We start from the raw sequence: 18444 nt of genomic DNA, 5'->3' as shown, positions 1-18444 counted from the left end.
TTTCATGAGAGAAAATGGTACAGAGAACTCACTTTACTCAGACCACATAACTTCAGGGATGGGCAGGTCTATCATTAACCCAGCCTGCTCTTCATCATCTAACAATGCCTCCAAAAAGATCTAAACTAGAAGGCAGGGCTTCAAACACCAGCTCTGTTAGTTGTGTGCTCTTGGTGAACTAGAGGAGGCTGAATGATTGGTGAGAATGTCAGAACTGCATGGGGCCCAGAGACACTGCTCCCAGCCTTCCCCTGAGTCTCCATCTTTCATGTCCAGAACGGCCGCAGAGGACTCACTAATCCAAAGGCACATGATAACAGTCCCGTGAGTTTACACAGGTGAAGAACAGCGGAGCATTCTGCAAACATCAGTTATTGATAGTTCAACAGGAAATCTAACATTACCTTTTCTTGGAACTCGATGAACAGCTCAGGAATGTACTAATATCAAACCCAATGACGAGCATTTGGTCTTCATTTATGGCTGAAAGAGAAGAAGTTTAATTCACTCCACCTGAAGCCCACCCAACTATGCATGACTGCCATCAACAGTTCTCCTCACTTATATACCACAGCCAAACTCCAAGCAATGGTTCCAAGCCCCTCTGGAAAATTCCAAGGCCATGATTTAAGGAGGTCACATGTGATTTTTTTTCCTACTAAGAACAGCAGTTCTCAAACTTCCATGTGCATCGGCATCACCTGTGGAGCCTGTTCAATGCAGATTGCTGGGCCCAACTCCCAGGTTTCTGCTCAGAGCTTTCTGATCTGAGGTGGGCTCTGGAATGTGAATATATAACAAGTTTCCAGTGATGCTGATGCTGCTTTTCTAGAGACCAAATGCAGAGCACAACTGACTCAGAAGACCTCAAACATTAGGAGAGGGTGGAATCTTTTTTGCAAGAAGCACCCCACTCCAGTACTCTTGCCTGGAAAATCCCATGGACAGAGGAGCCTGGTGGGCTGCAGTCCATGGGGTCGAAAAGAGTCGGACACAACTGAGCACCTTCACTTTCACTTTTCACTTTCATGCACTGGAGAAGGAAATGGCAACCCACTCCAGTGTTCTTGCCTGGAGAATCCCAGGGACAGGGGAGCCTGGTGGGCTGCCGTCTATGGGGTCGCACAGAGTCGGACACGACTGAAGTGACTTAGCAGCAGCAGCAGCATAAACATAAGATTGCCTATTTCAACCATTTAGAAAGGGATGGGATTTAAGAACAGGAAATCATTACTCCAAAGTGAGTTAGGGTGAGAGTTATGTGGCATTCATAGATATGGTTCATGAAGTCTGTGAAGCCAGCTCAGCACTGGTTACAAGTGGTAAAAAGGGCACGACCAACATCTCCCATATTCTGACCTTACAGGGAGACTGAACTGGATATCAGGCACCCAGGGGCCTGCCCCTGGCCCCTTCTGGCAGAGTGTCTAGTGGTCCTCAGCCCCTGATGCCTTAATGGACACTGCTTTCCCTTGACCAGACTGGACCAGGACAATCTTCTTCTGAATAATCATTTTAAAAATTTTTATCAAATATAATGTTAACCTTTTTTATATGCTGTACAGCATACAGGATCCTAGTTCCCTGACCAGGGATCGAACCTGCAGCCCCAGCATTGGAAGCATGGAGTCTTAACCACTGGACCACCAAGGGAAGTCCCAGGAGAAGTCTTCTGATGCATGGCCCACCCATCAGATTCACTCTCAAGAATTTGAAATAAGAGACATTTTGGAGATGGTCCATGAGTTGTGGGGTCCTGTAACTGAAGATGCTGATCAAGCAATGGGGAAATGAACAAAATTAAAAGTGTCTGGGGTGGGCAGAGAGCAGTCCTGCAAAGAGGGGCACAGATGAGAGACCCTGGAGGGAGGAGCAGTTGAAACAGACAGATGGGCACAGGGCTGTTGCCATGCTTACACCTGACATCTCTGGCCCGATGGTCTTTATCTCCATGAGACCCTGGCATCCTTCACGTGCTGTACAGAACTTCTCTTCTTTCTTGGGTCAGTGGGAACTAAGTGACCAACAGTAAGAAGGCAAGGACTCTACACGCATCTAGGGCAGGCTCTCAGACCATACCTTCTTCTTCTTCTCCTGTCGGAACCCCAGACTCTCAAGATTGCTACCCTACAAGCCAATGTGCCAAACGTCACTGCAAACCTCTCCGATGATGGCCCACTCACCTTTGAGCAGGCTGAAGAGCAGATGGGCTACGTTGTTCCTGGTGGAGAGGCAGTTCTGGAGTTTCAGGCTGAAGACGAAAACTTTCACTTTTGGTTCAGTGGTCTGAAAATGATATAGGCCAGCAAGGGAACCGAAGTTGCTGAGAGTTGTTAGTTAACAGGGACAGGTGTTCAAGATGTGAAGCCACAACACTCAGTGTGGTTTTGGAAATGACCTCTAGCCGTGTCAGTTAATAAAGGGAGCTGACTCCAGACTCGAGGGAGGAAAAAACTACACTTTTCTATAACAGAGGCCATTCTCTATACAGACCCCCACCAAAGACATAGGTTCATCTATCCTATCACCTCAGGCCACAAGGAACCTCCTAGAACTAGTCTCTGTATTAGGACCAGGAACAAGGTCATCTGCCCATGTCAGCGGCCTGAGCTACTACAAGAAGCTCCATCAGGAGCTGCCGTCATGATGTTTATAATGTCGAGGCTTTGCTTCAGAGCAATCTGGCTTGGGGAGGGGCGAGGCAGGGTATAAAGGAAACAAGATCAACCCCGAGTCGACAGCCTCTGAACCTGGAGATGGCTTCATTGTGTTTTTCTTTCTACCATTGGATATGTCTGACATTTTCCATAAAGAAATTGAAAAGAAACTATCTCCATTAAAATTGGAGCAGGTGTCATTTTTCTCCCATTTCTAGCCATTTCAGTATCAAAAGGAACATCTTTGGGCTGACAAGTTGTTTGACCTCATTTTAAGTTACTTTTTCTTGGGTTTGGTCATTTTTCCCACACTATCTTCCCCTCCTCTGAATAGTTAACAGCCACTGAGAAATACCAACAGCAACTACTCAAACAGGAGGCTGGCAGGTTCTTTATTTTCTCAGAGCCACCAGTAACAATGAGGTGACTTAAGCTCTGAGAAACAGATTAACTTGCTCAGAACTAGTTAGTGGGGCTGTGGCTCACATAGCTGTGTTCCTCCCCTGTGCCGGGTCAATGTGGTAAAGTCAAATTACTACGGGAATAGAGGGTTTTCTCCTTCCTGAAAGACCCATGCACAGTAGGGTGGCCTGTGATGTCACAGGGCTGGAGAGCTGGAGGAGCCGTCTGCTGAGTGAGGAATTCCCTGGTGAGCAGGGTTTCTTCTGAGAAGGGAATGCAGGACCTCCACACACAGCTCTTGCAGCACTCAGAACCTGTGGACATGCGATGGGTCCCCGGGCCCTAAGACACCTGTGTGCTGGCAGGGAGCAGCAGCTAAGGCTCAGAGAGGGGCGTACAGGTTCTTTGGGGGGAGTGGACAGTGAGGGTTGGCTTGTTAAGGCAAATATTTCCATGACCACATCTACGAAATGTCTTTTTCAATCTCAGAATGAACACTGGAATTCTGATTCTCAATAGCTTTCTACATGAGAGAGCAGAGGATCCAGGTAAATACTTACCTTAAAAAGCCAACTCTCTCTATCCTTTCCAGGGAAGACTATCTAACCTCCAGAGGTTCTCTATGGAAATTTCCTCAGACAAGACTGCATGTATGAAAGAAAGTGAAAGTGAAGTCGCTCAGTCATGTCTGACTTTTCGCGACCCCATGGACTGTAGCCTACCACACTCCTCCGTCCATGGGATTTTCCAGGCAAGAGTACTGGAGTGGGGTGCCATTGCCTTCTCCAGAGGATCTTCCCAACCCGGGGATTGAACCTGGGTCTCCTGCATTGTAGGTAGATGCTTTACCATCTGAGCCGCCAGGGAAGTCTGCCTGTATATGGATTCTTTTTTTGGTGGGGGGGCTGTGCTGCAAGGCTTGTGGGAACTTTGTTCCTTAACTAGGGATTGAACTCAGGCCTTTGGCAGAGATGAAAGCATGGAGTCCTAACCACTGGACCACCAGTTTATGCATCAGCTGAAGCATTAAATGACTAGTATGCTCTCAGGAACCTTTGCCATTCATCATCAATATGGAAAATAGCTTAAGTTACCTGCAGTTCACTCAACGTCTGTGGTAAATCTGCCTCACTGTGGCATTCATAAGATAAATCAAGAGAGATGAAGTCAACTGCATCCTGGAAATAAGCAAACAGAATCTTTAGAACATAAGCAATTTCAAGATGAAGAACTAGCTCAGAACTATTTTTTTTGTTTCTCTCGTTACTAAATGGAATACTCCAAAGCAGGATTTTCCAAGGAAAAAGCAGGATGAGGAAAAGCTGGGGACGAGGTGAGAATGTGTATGGGGTTTGCCTCTGTGTTGTGAGGAATGCATCATGTATGCACTCAGCAAAGTGCTTGGCACACAGGAAGGGCTCAATAAATGTGTACGATGGAATGAGTGAGTGAGTGAATAAAAGAAGTACTGCGGGCCAGAAAGGGTGGGTTTCCACCGAGTGAGTGAACTCTAAGAAAAGGGGTCAAAGGCCAGAGCTGCCCTGGGTGGCACCCTTCTCATGGCCCTTCCACTCTGCAGGACAGAGGCAGTGGAGATTCAGCCACTCACGGTCCACTTAGTAATCTCTGCAGACCCTACCGGAGCTTGGAGTTTTAATTGTAGGCTATCGTCACTGGCTACTTTCCAACCACAGCTTAAAGTCCACTCCCGTTGGCCCTAGCCTGGCCCATACTATAATCCAGGAACAGAGCTCTCATGGTCTGTGGACACTCCTATTTGTGCTCCAGTTAAGGACATACATCTCCACCCTGTCTCTGTCTGCACATACTTTAAGAACTACAGATCCAGAGTCTCCACCCTTTTCAGCGAGCCATTTCTCTCCTGGCCACGACCAGATTGTCGCCTGTGCTCCCTCCTTGTCCTCCCCTGGGACAGAGACCGTGGGTGATGGCATCTGGGAACAACCCAGTGCACTTGACCTTAGATAACTGACTCTCCACTGCTCCCTATGGTTTTCCCAATCAAGTTGTTGCCATGTTTGCTCAACAGTCCACAGGCTTGCTCCCCACTGGCAAGCTCCATTGGAACATTCTTGGCCCTCTCAGCCCTTGCTTTGTCTACCAGCTCCAGGCAGCATGTGATCATCGACTTCAAACTCTTGAAAGTCACTGTGCTGGGTTTAAAGATGAGTAGGAGCCACAGAAACTTACAACTTGATAGAGAGAGTTAGTAAATGTACTGACCACATGAAGAACAGGCAGAAAGTTCTAAGTGATATAAGAAAAGTCCACACCTCAAATCTTGGTGGGGATTAGACTCACCTGGGAATGTGGGAAGGCTATGAAAGCCCAGGGCGTCCCTCCACACTAAGTTTTGTACTTTAGTAGCTCTCCAGGTCGGAGAAGGCAATGGCACCCCACTCCAGTACTCTTGCCTGGAAAATCCCATGGACGGAGGAGCTTGGTAGGCTGCAGTCCATGGGGTCGCGAAGAGTTGGACACGACTGAGTGACTTCCCTTTCACTTCTCACTTTCATGCTTTGGAGAAGGAAATGGCAATCCACTCCACTGTTCTTTCCTGGAGAATCCCAGGGACGGGGGAGCCTGGTGGGCTGCTGTCTATGGGTCGCACAGAATTGAACACAACTGAAGCGACTTAGCAGCAGTAGCAGCAGCAGCAGCTCTCCAGGTGATTCTGATACCAAAATTTGAGAACTGCTGATCTAACAAATGGCTAAAATATTCCAAGCAGGGAGAGACCACATCAGGTTTAGTGGGGAAGTATTATTAACAGAAGCCTCTTTATGGTGGGCACATTGACACTGATGTTAATAATGGGTAGAATTTTATTGGAAGAGATTTGAGGAAGGGAAGGAGGATAAGACTTCGGGTAGCGAATGCCGCAGGGCTGGTGGAGTGACAGCATGCACACCGGGGAAAAGGCGAGGGCAGAGAGCCGGCAAGAGGGCCCTGGTGAGCCGCATTCTGGAAGGCTCTGAGGACCTTCACCGTTTTAGGGGAACATAGCTTCTCAGCAGGGAATTCAGCAAAAGATGTATTGCAGGGGGGAAATGGGGGCAGAGAGACCAGTTCAAAGACTACTTCTTGACAAGCATTTTCTGATCAGCACTTTGGTCTCCTGAGCTCATAACTGATAGCAGTTATCGGCCCTTATAAAAGAATTTAGATATTCTGGTTTTCTGGTCATACTATCAGTCTTGGGCCTGGTCATTTCAGGACCTTATCATGTCTGGTTTTTAAACCCCTGAGCTTGTAAATCTGAAGTTGGACCTTGGCACATGGGGCCTCCATCGCAGCACAGACACGGTGCAGCAACTACAGGAATCAGTTGTTTTCTCAGAGGGTTTTCCACGCTGCCCAGCAGTCAACGTTACAAGGGCCAAGGCTGTTAAATTCTCAAATGTTTTAACGTTTATTATTAAAATTATAGTTAAAAGTTGTTTTTAGAGGAGGTAGAAAGCAGGATGGGCACTCTAGGGACCACATTATTAATGTTATTTAAAAAAAAAAAAAAAACCTCTTACCCTAGTGTCTGTTTTGCTAAAAAAACAAACAAATGAAAAATACAAAACTGACCTCTCTTTTGATAAGCTCTTTTTAAGAAGGAGCAAGACCAGAGGCATTTGACGTCTTTGTGTAGGCAAAAGCTGACACTTGACCAAGTGAGAGCTGGGGCTACAACAAATAAGATTTTGTTTTAAAGTAATTATAAATCTAGAGAATGCATAACACTCAGAAGAGGCATTTGTAAGAATGTCAAGCAAACCATTATATGTAGGATGGATAAACAACAAGGTCCTTCTGTATAGCAGAGGGAACTATATTTAATATCCTGTGATAAACCATAATGGAAAAGAATGTGACAAAGAATGTATATGTATATAAAATATATATAACTGAATCATTTTGCTGTACAGTAGAAATTAACACAGCATTGTAGGTTAAATACACGTCAATAAGATAAATTTAAAAAGAAAGGATGTCAAGTCGACAAAAATTTCTATTGTTTTTTTAAAACTAAACTTGCAACTTTTCTCAGAAGTTACAGATTCTATTTCTTTGGGCTGTCATTACCTTGACAAGTGTAGACATAGATGGTTCTAGCAGGAGCTTGGAGAGCGTCTCAGCTCGCAGGACCACAGAGAGTTTTCCACCTGAAACCAACCAGAGGAGGGGATGTAGGTGAGAGAGGAAGGAGGCTGTGACCCCAGAAGCCACTGGTGAACTCGTTTTCTGTTGGCCTTTCTAGTCCACATTCACCAACTTTAAAAAAGATTTCTGCAGAAATCACTCACATGATTTTACTCAAGCTGAAAGACTTTAGAAAACAAGGTAGCTTTTTAAGAAATGTCCCTTTAGAGACTGTTTCATATAAATCAGAACAGTGACGTGCAGGACACTTGTAAAGTCTTTTGCAAGAATCAAAACAGTTCCTTTCCCTAACCCCACACAATGTAAAAGGCAGATGGAGAGAGCTGCGTCTCAGTTCCTAATAAACCTTGGCCTCTGCGTGCTTTACAAGCGCTCCAGGTGATTCCGACACCTGCTAAAGCTTGGGAACTGTTGGTCTAAACAACAGTTTAGACTTCCAAGTGGAGAGACTTTGGAGAGGTAGGGTGCTCTCAGGGGACTGCTGTTACCTGTCCTTATTCACTGTGCCAAGTCCATCCAACCCTTACTGTGCATTGAGGAGAATATGAAGGAAACATAGTCGCTTTGACATTTGATCACCTAACAGTGGTGTTGAAGCTTACGTACATCAGAATCACCTGTCCTTCTTGTCAGCCGACTGGGGTGGACCCAGGAATGAGAGCCTTTTAACAAGCTTCCTGGGTGCTTCAGATACAGTGGTGCTCAGACCAGTTTGAAACACGCTGCTGTGGGCATCTCAGGTGGCTTAGTGGCAAAGAATCCACCTGCCAATGCAGGAGATGCAGGAGATGCGGGTTTCATCCCTGGGTGGGGAAGATCCCCTTGAAGAGGAAATGGCAACCCACTCCAGTATTGTTTCCTGGAAAATCCAATGGACAGAGGAGCCTGGCAGGCTGCAGTCCAAGGTGTTGCAAAGAGTCGGACATGACTGAGAATGCACCCATTCATGTGGTGGACTTGGGATGCCTCAGTTGTCAGAAGCACCATCTAACTCCTTGATGCACAAAAGTCTTTATCTCCTGCTGAGACTGTGTGCTCCCTGAGAAGCAAGCTTCGACATTTCTCGAGTCTCTCCAAATAGCAAGCTTAGGATGGGTGCATAGGCAAGTGCTCAGACCTGTGCTTTGGAAACAGTCAACAAAATGGCCTAAAGCCAGCGTTTGAGACTTAAATGACAAGCTTATATGCCTGACCTCTCTCCTACATTCAAATTCTGTACAGGAGAAAGATCTCCCCAGTCATTGAAACCACTATTAATAACCAACCGCTGCCAAATACCAAAGTGCTTATTTTGATAGGCATAATGGAACTTTGAAATCCTCTGAGCTAGGAATATCACTCAGAGACATTTGGTCCTCCTTCTGATAAGATAATGCTATTTTCCAGTTATTCAGTGATTGTGCCCCATGGAGCCATTTCACCTTCCACAGATTTTCCATACTTCAGTCTATCATCACATCAGCACACGTAGAACATATGTTCTCAGCCTGTGCTGAACATTTTTAAATGTCCAATTTAGTATTATCTCTGGATCAATGACATGACACAGGAGGACAGTTAATCCCTAAGTGCAGCTGACTCACACATCACTCCTATTTGACTTAACAAGCTGTTTCTAGACTCAGAGTGAACAAGCGTACCTGAGGTTCCAGAAAGTCTCATATCATACAAAATAAATTTTCTGATATTATTCCTAACTGGTTCCTAGTGCAAGCACAAACTATACTTCTTAAAATAACATAAAATGCAGGTTACTCAAAACTGGAACCTCATTCTAAGCTGGCAGTTCATGTTTCTTCGGGACTGAAGTGGGGGTAATTGCACTGGTTTAAGATAATTTATCTTGTAATTTTTGCTGGATATGGTTAAAGGTCAGTGTGCTTGTCTACAGAACTCAAAATCAGTATTTGATGGGGGTTGAGTATTAACTGTTTCAAGCCCATGTAGGAAATTACTGCATGGCAATGTGTGAGTTTATGTCCCTCACAGGTATTACTAGATTTTGTTTAAGGATAAGCTCAGTTCTGTTTCCATCACAGAAGTATGTCATTCCTCTAAAACCCATTGCTATTGTTCATACAAAACAGCCCCTTTTTGTTTGCTCCTCTCCCTTTTGCCCCAAATGTTTAAATAGAAGTAATCAATCAGGCCAGTATTGAACTGCCAGGATCAATGCTTCAGGAGGAGGGTGGGAGTCCCCAGCGTTGCCTAGATTGTGTTCCGGTGTCGGCAGGTGGGAGGCGCGGTGTGCAACTCTGCTCTTCCTGTGAGAGGTGTGTTCATGCTCCTGCTGGTCTGCCAAGAATCTTTTCATATCCTTCCAACGGTAGGACGTTGAAAACACGAGCAGGAAGTTTATAACAACACACAGTCATTAGAAAAGAACTCAAAATTGCGGTAAAAATACATAACATAAAATTCACCATTAAATTTTTTTAAAGTGGCTTTGTTCTGCAACTGTCACCACCATCCACCTCCCCAGATTTCCATCATTTCAAACAGAAACTCCGGGTCCATGAGTTTTTCCCCATTCCCTCCTCCACCCAGTCTCTGGTAATCATTATTCTACTTTCTGTCTCTGTGAGTTTGATCATTCTAGGTCCTTCATATAGGTGGAGTCATACAATATTTGTCCTTTCGTGTCTGGCTTATTTCACTTAGTGTAGTGTAGGGTAGTGTACCTACACACTTAGGGTAGTGTACCCAAGGTTCATCCATGCTGTAGCATGTGTCAGAATTTCATTTCTTTTGAAGGCTGAATGACATTCAATTGTATGTATCTAGCATGTTTTATTTATCCATTCATCCTTGTATGGGCATATGGATTGTTTTCATCTTTTGATTGTTTTGAATAACGCCATGAAAATGGGTGTGCAAATATCTGTTCAAGCTCCTGCTTTCAGTTCTTTTGGGTGTATTCCCGCAAGTGCTAGATCGTATGGCAATTGCAGGCTCCATTTCTTGAGGAACTGTCATACAGCTTTCCATAGTGGCTACACCATTACATCCCGGCCACCAAAGCACAGGGCTGTAACTTCTCTCACAGCTCAGAGGAGCCTACAGAGATACGACAACTAAATATAATGTGGTACCTTGGAAGAGATTCCAGAGTAGAAAAAGGACATACAAGAGAAATTAAGGAAATCTGAACAAAACATGGACTTTAGTTAGTAATAGCGTATCAACCTTGGTTCTTTAATTGCAACAAATGTCCCATAATAATGTAAGATGTTTATGTTAGGGGAAACTGGTTTCAGGGACAGGGACATATGGAAACTCTGTACTATCTGCTCAAATTTTCTATAAATCTAAAACTGTTCTAAAAAGTAGTATTATTGTAGGATGTATGCAATCTTGAAGCAAGTCACTACCTCAGTTATTTCAATAAGTTACTAGGATACTTCAAATTTTGGATTCAAGTGAATTTAGGTAAAGCAAAGTACTTTTTAAAATAGCCAAATAAATTCAAATCACCAACTCAATCTGTTTTCAAAGTAGTTGTTTGGTTTAACATTTTCTCATGTACCTCTAACTCAATAAACATGTAAATAAAGAAGTAAAATAATAAAAAGTAAAAATGCTTTAAAGGTTTGCCTGTATTGATAGAGTATCTTCCTATGGATATATTACCAACATGCTGAACAAATTATTTCCTTGGCCCTGGATAGGCAAAACAAGTAAAAATCAAAACAAACAAAAAAGTAACATTAATTTTTTAAAAGTCTTGATTAGAAAGGAAAAAACTCTGAACCACCTATAGCTTTTAATTTTTCAGGTTCTCTCTGACTTTTAAATGATTACCTCTTAATCATTAAGAAATATCAACAGTGACACAATGACAGAAAATGACTAAGCAGTGTTCTTGCAAAATGTACAATTACCTAATATCTGAGATTCAGAGTAGAGGGGAAAGGGATTGGGGGCTTCCCTGGCGGCTCAGTGGTAAAGAATTAGCCTGCCAATGCAGAAGGTACAGTTTTGATCCCTGATCCAGAAAGATCGTGCATGCCTCAGAGCAACTAAGCCTGTGTGCCACAACTATTGAGCCTGTGCTCTAGAGCCCAGTGTCCGCAGCTACTGAGCCAATAAGCCAGTTTCTGAAGTCTGAGCGCCCTAGAGCTCACGCTTGCAACAAGACAAGCCACCACAATGAGAAGCCTGCATGCTGCAGCTCGAGAGTAGCCCCCACTCACTGCAACCAGAGAAAAAGGCCACGCAGTAATGAAGACCCAGCACAGCCAAAAATAAATAAGTAAACAAAATTATGTTAAAAAATGATACAAATGAACTTAGGAAAATGAATTAATAAAACTTGGCTTAGTCTCACAGTGGAAAGCAGTGAAAAGAAGATGATATAGCTCTGTTCAACAATATGAATAAGCCTTGGAAACAATTTTGTTTGAACAAAAAAGTCCTAGAGGACTACAAAATGTATAATACTCTTTCATCATGCTAAATTCCAAACCAAGCAAAATTGGACACTAAATTGTTTAAATACATACGCATTTGGGATAGAAACTTTTTTTTTAAAAAGTAATGCAATCTGAATGAGATACCATCAGAATGGCTAAAACAGAAAAGGACGAAAATGCCAAATGTTAGTAAGGATTATGAGGCTACTGAAATTCTCACACATAGCTAGTGGGAGTATAAAATAGAACAACTGCTTTGAGAAATTGGCGGTTTCTTAGAAAGTCAAATACATCTCTCCCCTGTAATCCAGCATTTCCTCTCCTAGGTATTATCCAAGAGAAATGAAAACATACGTCCGTGCAAAACCTTGTACAAGAATGTTCGTAGCAACTTATTTATATGAGATAAAAACTGGAAACTGCCCAAGTGCCCCTCAGTTGTGATACATCCACAATAGAACACCACTTAGAAGAAACAAGCAGCAAATTACGAACAGCAACAAAATAAATGAATCTCACGCACATACTGATGGAAAAAGACAGACACAAAATAGTACATACTGTATGATTCCTGATAGGAGCCAGATCAACATTTTTTCTGGGGTAAGGATTAGGAAGGGATACAATGATCAGAAATGGGGGTTTTGGAGGTGTTGATGAATATTTTATATCATGATGAGAGGATGGTTTTAATTTTATATCTTGATACGGGTATGGGTTCAATTTTACAGATCAGACTGTAAAATTAAGATCCATGCATTTCACTGTAGGTAACTCATTCCCTGATAAAAAAAATTCCTTGGAAAAAAATCAGAACTTCATTTCAGATTGTTTATTTTCTAGTCATCAGTAAATGGGAATTTAATTTTTAAACATATTTCTTAAACATGGTGATTTTGGGGCTAAAATGTATTTAGTAAAATGCCACTTTTCCTGTAATTAATTATTTTATTGAAATGCTTAAACTTGTACATCCACTGTGACACCAGTGTGGGAGGGGGAAAGCCATGGTCTAATGCAAGATGGATGGAATATTTAGCACAGTGGTAACCTGGGAGGGAGTGGGTAGAGTGGGAGATGAGATAGGGAAAAACATACAAGTAGACAAAAGTTGTGATATGGTTTGTTTTGTCTTATAAACCCTCAGCTTTCTAACTAATTTTTACATTAAAATTGAGGTATAATTCATATACTATAAAATACATCCTTTTAAACTATAACATTTTGTTATATTTAGTACATTTACAAAGCTGTGCAACTCTCTGCACTAATTCTGGAACACTTTAGTCACCCAGAAAGATATTACATCCCCATTAGCAGTCAGTTCTCATTCTGTCTTCTAGCCCCAGACATCACTACTCTACTTTAGTGTCTCTACTATAGGTTTTTCTACTCTGGACATTTAATAGCAATGAAATTATATAATATGTGGTCTTTTGGGGCTGACTGCTTTCACTTAGCATAATGTCTTCAAGAATTATCATATTGTAGCATGAATCAATCGCTCCTTTCAAGTGCTGAGTACTATTCCATTTTACTAATACGCCACTTTTTCTTTATCCATCAACTGATGGCCATTAGGGTTGTTTCCACTTTTGGTTATTATGAATAATACTGCTATGAATATTTGTGATGCAAATATTTTTGCCTTGATATTTGCTTTTATTTTTCTTGGCTCTCTACTTAGCAGATATTATATTGTGGGTATAATTTCATTTTTTGCTGTTTACTTGCTTTAAAAAAAATTGAAGCATAATTAACCTACAACATTGTTAGTCCATGAGTATAAATAGTAATTCAATATTTCTATATATTACAAAACCATCACAGTATTGTTATAGCTTAATTGCTGGACTGCGTGGTCACTTCATGGATGTTAACTATTATGTGGCTGAATCACATTGACTGCATTTTGTCAGCTCCTTCTTAGGCCTGCAGTCCTACCCACTTCCCATCCTGCGTGACTGAGCTCTAGTGTACTCACAAGAAATGCACCCAAGCCAGATAAGTTTCCTATCAACTTTTACCCTTGTCTTCATCTGATGCAAGAACTGGAAGAATGCTATTCAACTAACACAGATAGTTAATGGTCCACAGGGAAAAATGGTCATGAGACCCCAAGGGGGAGGAAAAACCCCCGGCTCCCATTGGTGCAAATGTGCTACTCCCTTAGTAGTCAGATTGTATTTTTAGCTTTGGCCCCTTTAAATTCCCCATACCCTTTTTGGCAGTGGGGAAGTGAAAGTCGCTCAGTCGAGTCTGACATTTTGTCGTGTCCATGGGCTATACAGTTCATGGAATTCTCCAGGCCAGAATACCGAAGTGGGTAGCCTTTCCCTTCTGCAGGGGATCTTCCCAACGCAGGGATGGAACCCAGGTCTCCCGCATTGCAGGCGGATTCTTTACCAGCTGAGCCACAAGGGAAGCCCACAAATACTGGAGTGGGCAACCTATCTCTTCTCCAGGGGATCTTCCCGACCCAGGAATTGAACCAGGGTCTCCTGCATTGCAGATGGATTCTTACCAACTGAGCTATCAGGGAAGCCCAGCAGTGGGGAATGCAGCTGCAAATGCTTCCAGATCGCCAATCCAACCCATATGTAAGTTACCCACAATAAACCCCATAATTATACTTTATGGAGTTGCCTGCTTCACTTTTTGGTCTCAAAATTTCTTTTCAGTTCATGGGATATTATTCAATATCCCTGCTTTTTAAAAATTATATTTTGCTTTTAATCAACATATGTAACTTTTTTGGGTATATTAAAAATGTATTTTACAAAGAACAATAAAGTTATGGAATTGGATTAAAAAGCGGAAGATGAGTGAGAGAGAGAAAGGAAGAAGGAAAACTGTCTTTTGGAATAGTAAAGAGACTGAGAAGAGAATTTACTTAGTGTCCTGTATTATATCAGGGACAGACAATCTAGTGATGTTGATAAAACATGAAATGAAGGCTGGGAGGAATGAGCAGAAGAAGAAAAGAAGGCAAACATGAGTTTAAGGAAGAAATAGTCTTTAGTAACCTGATGAAGATCAAAAATGAAATATGTAAAACATTTTAACAAACATGTATATATAGCTTTATAATTTAAAATAATTCTATGGAATTAGTCCTCAAAATAAGACAGATTTTCTTCAGCTTCAGATGATCCATGTCTAGCTTTGCCTTCTTTCAAAGTTCATTTTACTCAAAGCTTCTTCAGTAGAATTACAGTCAATAAATATTTATTTATTTTCTCATTCGTTCCATGATAGGCTTTTAAAGAAACTGGTTTCAAATCCGGCATCTCTTGTTCTCCCTTGACCTAGAGTTTATGAAACTGATAGCTGGGCTTTTGTGGCTCCCTCGGCAGGATTGTTCTCTCACCCAGCAGCGTGTAACCCTCCAGATCCTGTGGCTCTCTCCCTCCTTCCACTTGGCTAAAAAGGTGGTCCAAGGACAGCCTTTTTGACAATCATATCTAAAATAGCCCCAATCACATTCCCACTCTTTTCCCCCTTGCCCTGATTTTATTTTAAACACAGAAAAAAATGTTTAACCTCTCTATAATTGAACACATGCAAATAAAGAATATAAGGAGATAATAGTTTTCAGCCATCAAATTACCAATGATGGAAGAAAATTTTCACGTACTGAGATATGGGGAAGTCATTCTGGCTTATGCATGATTTAACATAAACTTTTTGCTAACTAGAACATCCTGTTTTGTAGTCTGTTAAACATACATTTTCCATGTGCTTTAACCATCAAAGAAGAAGATGCATTGTCCAGAAGTAAAGAATGTCTGTTGTGAAGATAGAGATGAATGCCTCTTTTCCTGGGACGTCAGTGACAGTACACCTCTGATAATAAGGCTTCCTTCCCGGGTGGCAAGCCACACATACTCTCTGTGCACAGGCTAATCTGTCTTTTTTCAAAACTTTGCAGGAATGTACCCCCGTCATGGTTGATGTTCTTTTTTCTGACGAAATACAAAACTGTGCTTAAAACCATGCTTTTCTTGAGGAGTCCCTCGGAGATTTCCGAGAGGCTCCCTCCAAAGATATAGTTTGGCTTGAATAAAACTCTTTTCTATTTTTATTATAGATCTGTTATTAACTATTTCTGTCTACACCAATGATAAAACAATTACATCACTGAAAACAGGCTGAGTGGGGTCAGAAGAACAATTTTGTAATTGTTGGTATAAAGTTACAACTTTTCTGGAAAATAATTTAGCAACATCCTTTGAAGTCTTAAAGAAAGTGCATCTTCTGACCTGGTAATTTCAGTTTCAAGAATCTCAGAGGGCTTCCCTGGTGACTCAGTGCTAAAGAAACTGCCGGCTGAAACAGGGGACACAGATCTGATCTCTGGTCCAGGAAGATCCCACATGCCCTGGGGTAACTAAGCCCATGCACTGCAACCACTGAGCCCTCAAGCTTGGAGCCTGGGAGCAGCAACAAAAGAAGGTACCGCAGTGTGAAGCCTGCACTTCTCATTGTGCAACCAGAGAAAGCCCATGTGCAGCAATGAGACTCAGCACAGCCGTAAGTTACACAAATACTTTTTTTTTTTTAAAAAGAGTCTGTCAGAATTTATCTGAAGGCAAGTATTTATACATATGTTCACTGCAACGTAATTTTTAACTGAAAATTAAACTAGTATGTAAAAATGAAATATCTTAAACGAGCCATTAATATAATGCGAACATGTAAGAACATTGAAAATCATACTTTCAATGAGTTTTTATTAAAATGAGAATATATTAATTATATGTTAAGTTTCAAAAGTAGAACATGGTGTGGGAGGGAAGTTTAAGAGGGATGGGGAATATGTATATTTATGGGATTCATGTTATCGTACGGCAAAAAAAACAGCACAAAATTTTAAAGTCCAATTAAAAATAAATTTAAAAAGTAGGATATACAAGTATACAGATATATAGTATGTATACAAGTATGTTACATGTATACATACATGTTATTGTACGGCAAAAAACCAGCACAAAATTGTAAAGTCCAATTAAAAATAAATTTAAAAAGTAGAATATACAAGTATACAGATATATAGTAAGTATACAAATATACAGTATATAATAAAAACTAGAAAGCATATCTAATCCAATTAACCTAATTAATCTAATTGGTTCTCAAAATTGGTATACCTCAGATTCATCTAGGGATATATTAAAATCAATGTCCTGAGTCTGTCCAGACCTACTGAATGGGAAGCTTAAATTAGCTATGAAGCAGAATATGGACAATTGTAATCATGCTCTTCTCACTATCCATCAGCGTATCGTTATTTTATCTTGTATTTGTCTCCCCTGCTGGAATATAAGCTTCAACCAGAGCATGTAATTCTCTTCACATAAGAAAAACGGGGAGGCTCAAGGTTTCTCTGATGGTCCAGGGGTTAGGACTCTGAGCTTCCATTACACGGGGCATGGTTTTGACCCCTCGTTGGGAACTAAGGTCTCCCAAGCCACGCAGCATGGTCAAAAAGTATAAAAAATTAAAATGTAAAAAAGAAAGCAGGGAGGCTGAAAGAAAATGGGCAATCTTGAAATCCTAGGGAGAGTCAGGGAGGCAAGACTGAAGAAGGAAAGACAGAAAGATAATTGATAATAGTGTAGACTCAAGACTGGGTAAGGAGGGTTTAAAGACATTTTTCAAAGGGGATGTTGGGCATGGTACAACGCAAGCCACCCCTACCTACCTCCACCAAGAAATCTTCAGGATATTAATTTCTCACTTGTAAATAGCTATGAGGGGACTGTTGAAAGTAAGTGGAAAGAAATGCTGAGTCCTGCTTTAAGAAGGGTGGATGAAGGTGTATGATGAAGGCTGCTGGTGGGTCAGCCATCAGGGTTGTGTGAACTCACCTTGAGAAGCATATTTTTCATGGTAAATCTCATAGGCTTTTCTGTGGGCATCAGTGAGCATCTGCAGACGTGAAGATCTTGATTCCTGGTGGGGAAGCTTCGTGATCACTCTCTCCAAGTCACTAAAAGTGAACCAGATCTCAACTAGGTCCCCAAAGGAGTGGAAGGCAAAGGAGGCATAGGCCGCAAAGAGATCGGCAAAGGCCTCAGTTCTCTGGAGAGTGCTGGCAGGGAGGGTCTGGTGGTGTAGAACCACCAAGGGCTGAAGCTGAGCAGTCTTGAGGGCCTCAAGCAGTTGCCGATAGCACAGCACTGTTCCCTTGTCTGGGTTCTCCGAGATTCCTTCTGGGAGAAGTTGTGCCCATGGCAGAAATACTTTGTAATGGGTGATCATACTGGCGCGGACACTTCTAAAGTACTCTGGCAGGAATGCAGGCAGTGCCTGGCGACAAACGTAAATTTCTTCATCTTCTGCTACAAAGGGAGAAGCCTGGTTTCCCAGGGGATCTCTCAGGTTGTGTAGCAAGCTGTTGGTTAGAGGACCAGCAGCTGAGATGAAATTTTTATCAGAGTCCCAGTCTAAACCCCAGCAAGAAAAACTTAAAAGGACAGTAAGGACTAAATGCCAGGCCAGCTCCATCTTCAAGGAACTGTCAGGAGGTTTGTGGAATACTTACTTTATAACTTCAGTTGAGGTTGTAAAATACCAAGCAACTATTAACACTTAATAGGTAACTGGATTATCTACAATAATGAAATCAGTACATGATTCATCAGTTTAGTTCAGTTCAGTCCAGTCACTCAGTCGTGTCCGACTCTTTGCGACCCCATGGACGGCAGCACGCCAGGCCTCCTTGTCCATCACCAACTCCCAGAGTTTACTCAAACTCATGTCCATTGAGTCGGTGATGCCATCGAACCATCTCATCC

At 42.1% G+C, this 18444-nt stretch overlaps 1 protein-coding gene across 1 annotated transcript in view; it reads right to left on the bottom strand.

Moving 5' to 3' along the window:
- Nucleotides 1-18154, bottom strand: part of LCT (lactase) — a 49122-nt gene extending 30968 nt beyond the window's left edge. Inside the window, exons 1-5 of the mRNA XM_070768480.1 lie at nt 17515-18154; nt 7155-7234; nt 4154-4237; nt 2184-2286; nt 405-483 (exon numbers count right to left, since the gene is read on the bottom strand). Of these exons, the coding sequence (XP_070624581.1) occupies nt 405-483; nt 2184-2286; nt 4154-4237; nt 7155-7234; nt 17515-18154 (986 nt within the window). The remainder of the gene's footprint in view (nt 1-404; nt 484-2183; nt 2287-4153; nt 4238-7154; nt 7235-17514) is intronic.
- Between the last annotated feature and the right edge of the window lie 290 nt (nt 18155-18444).

This window comes from Bos indicus, chromosome 2 (assembly GCF_029378745.1).
Source record: "Bos indicus isolate NIAB-ARS_2022 breed Sahiwal x Tharparkar chromosome 2, NIAB-ARS_B.indTharparkar_mat_pri_1.0, whole genome shotgun sequence".
NCBI lineage: Eukaryota > Metazoa > Chordata > Mammalia > Artiodactyla > Bovidae > Bos > Bos indicus.
The sequence above is the reverse complement of the archived record's forward strand: the minus strand, read 5'-3'. Positions and strand labels throughout refer to the sequence as shown.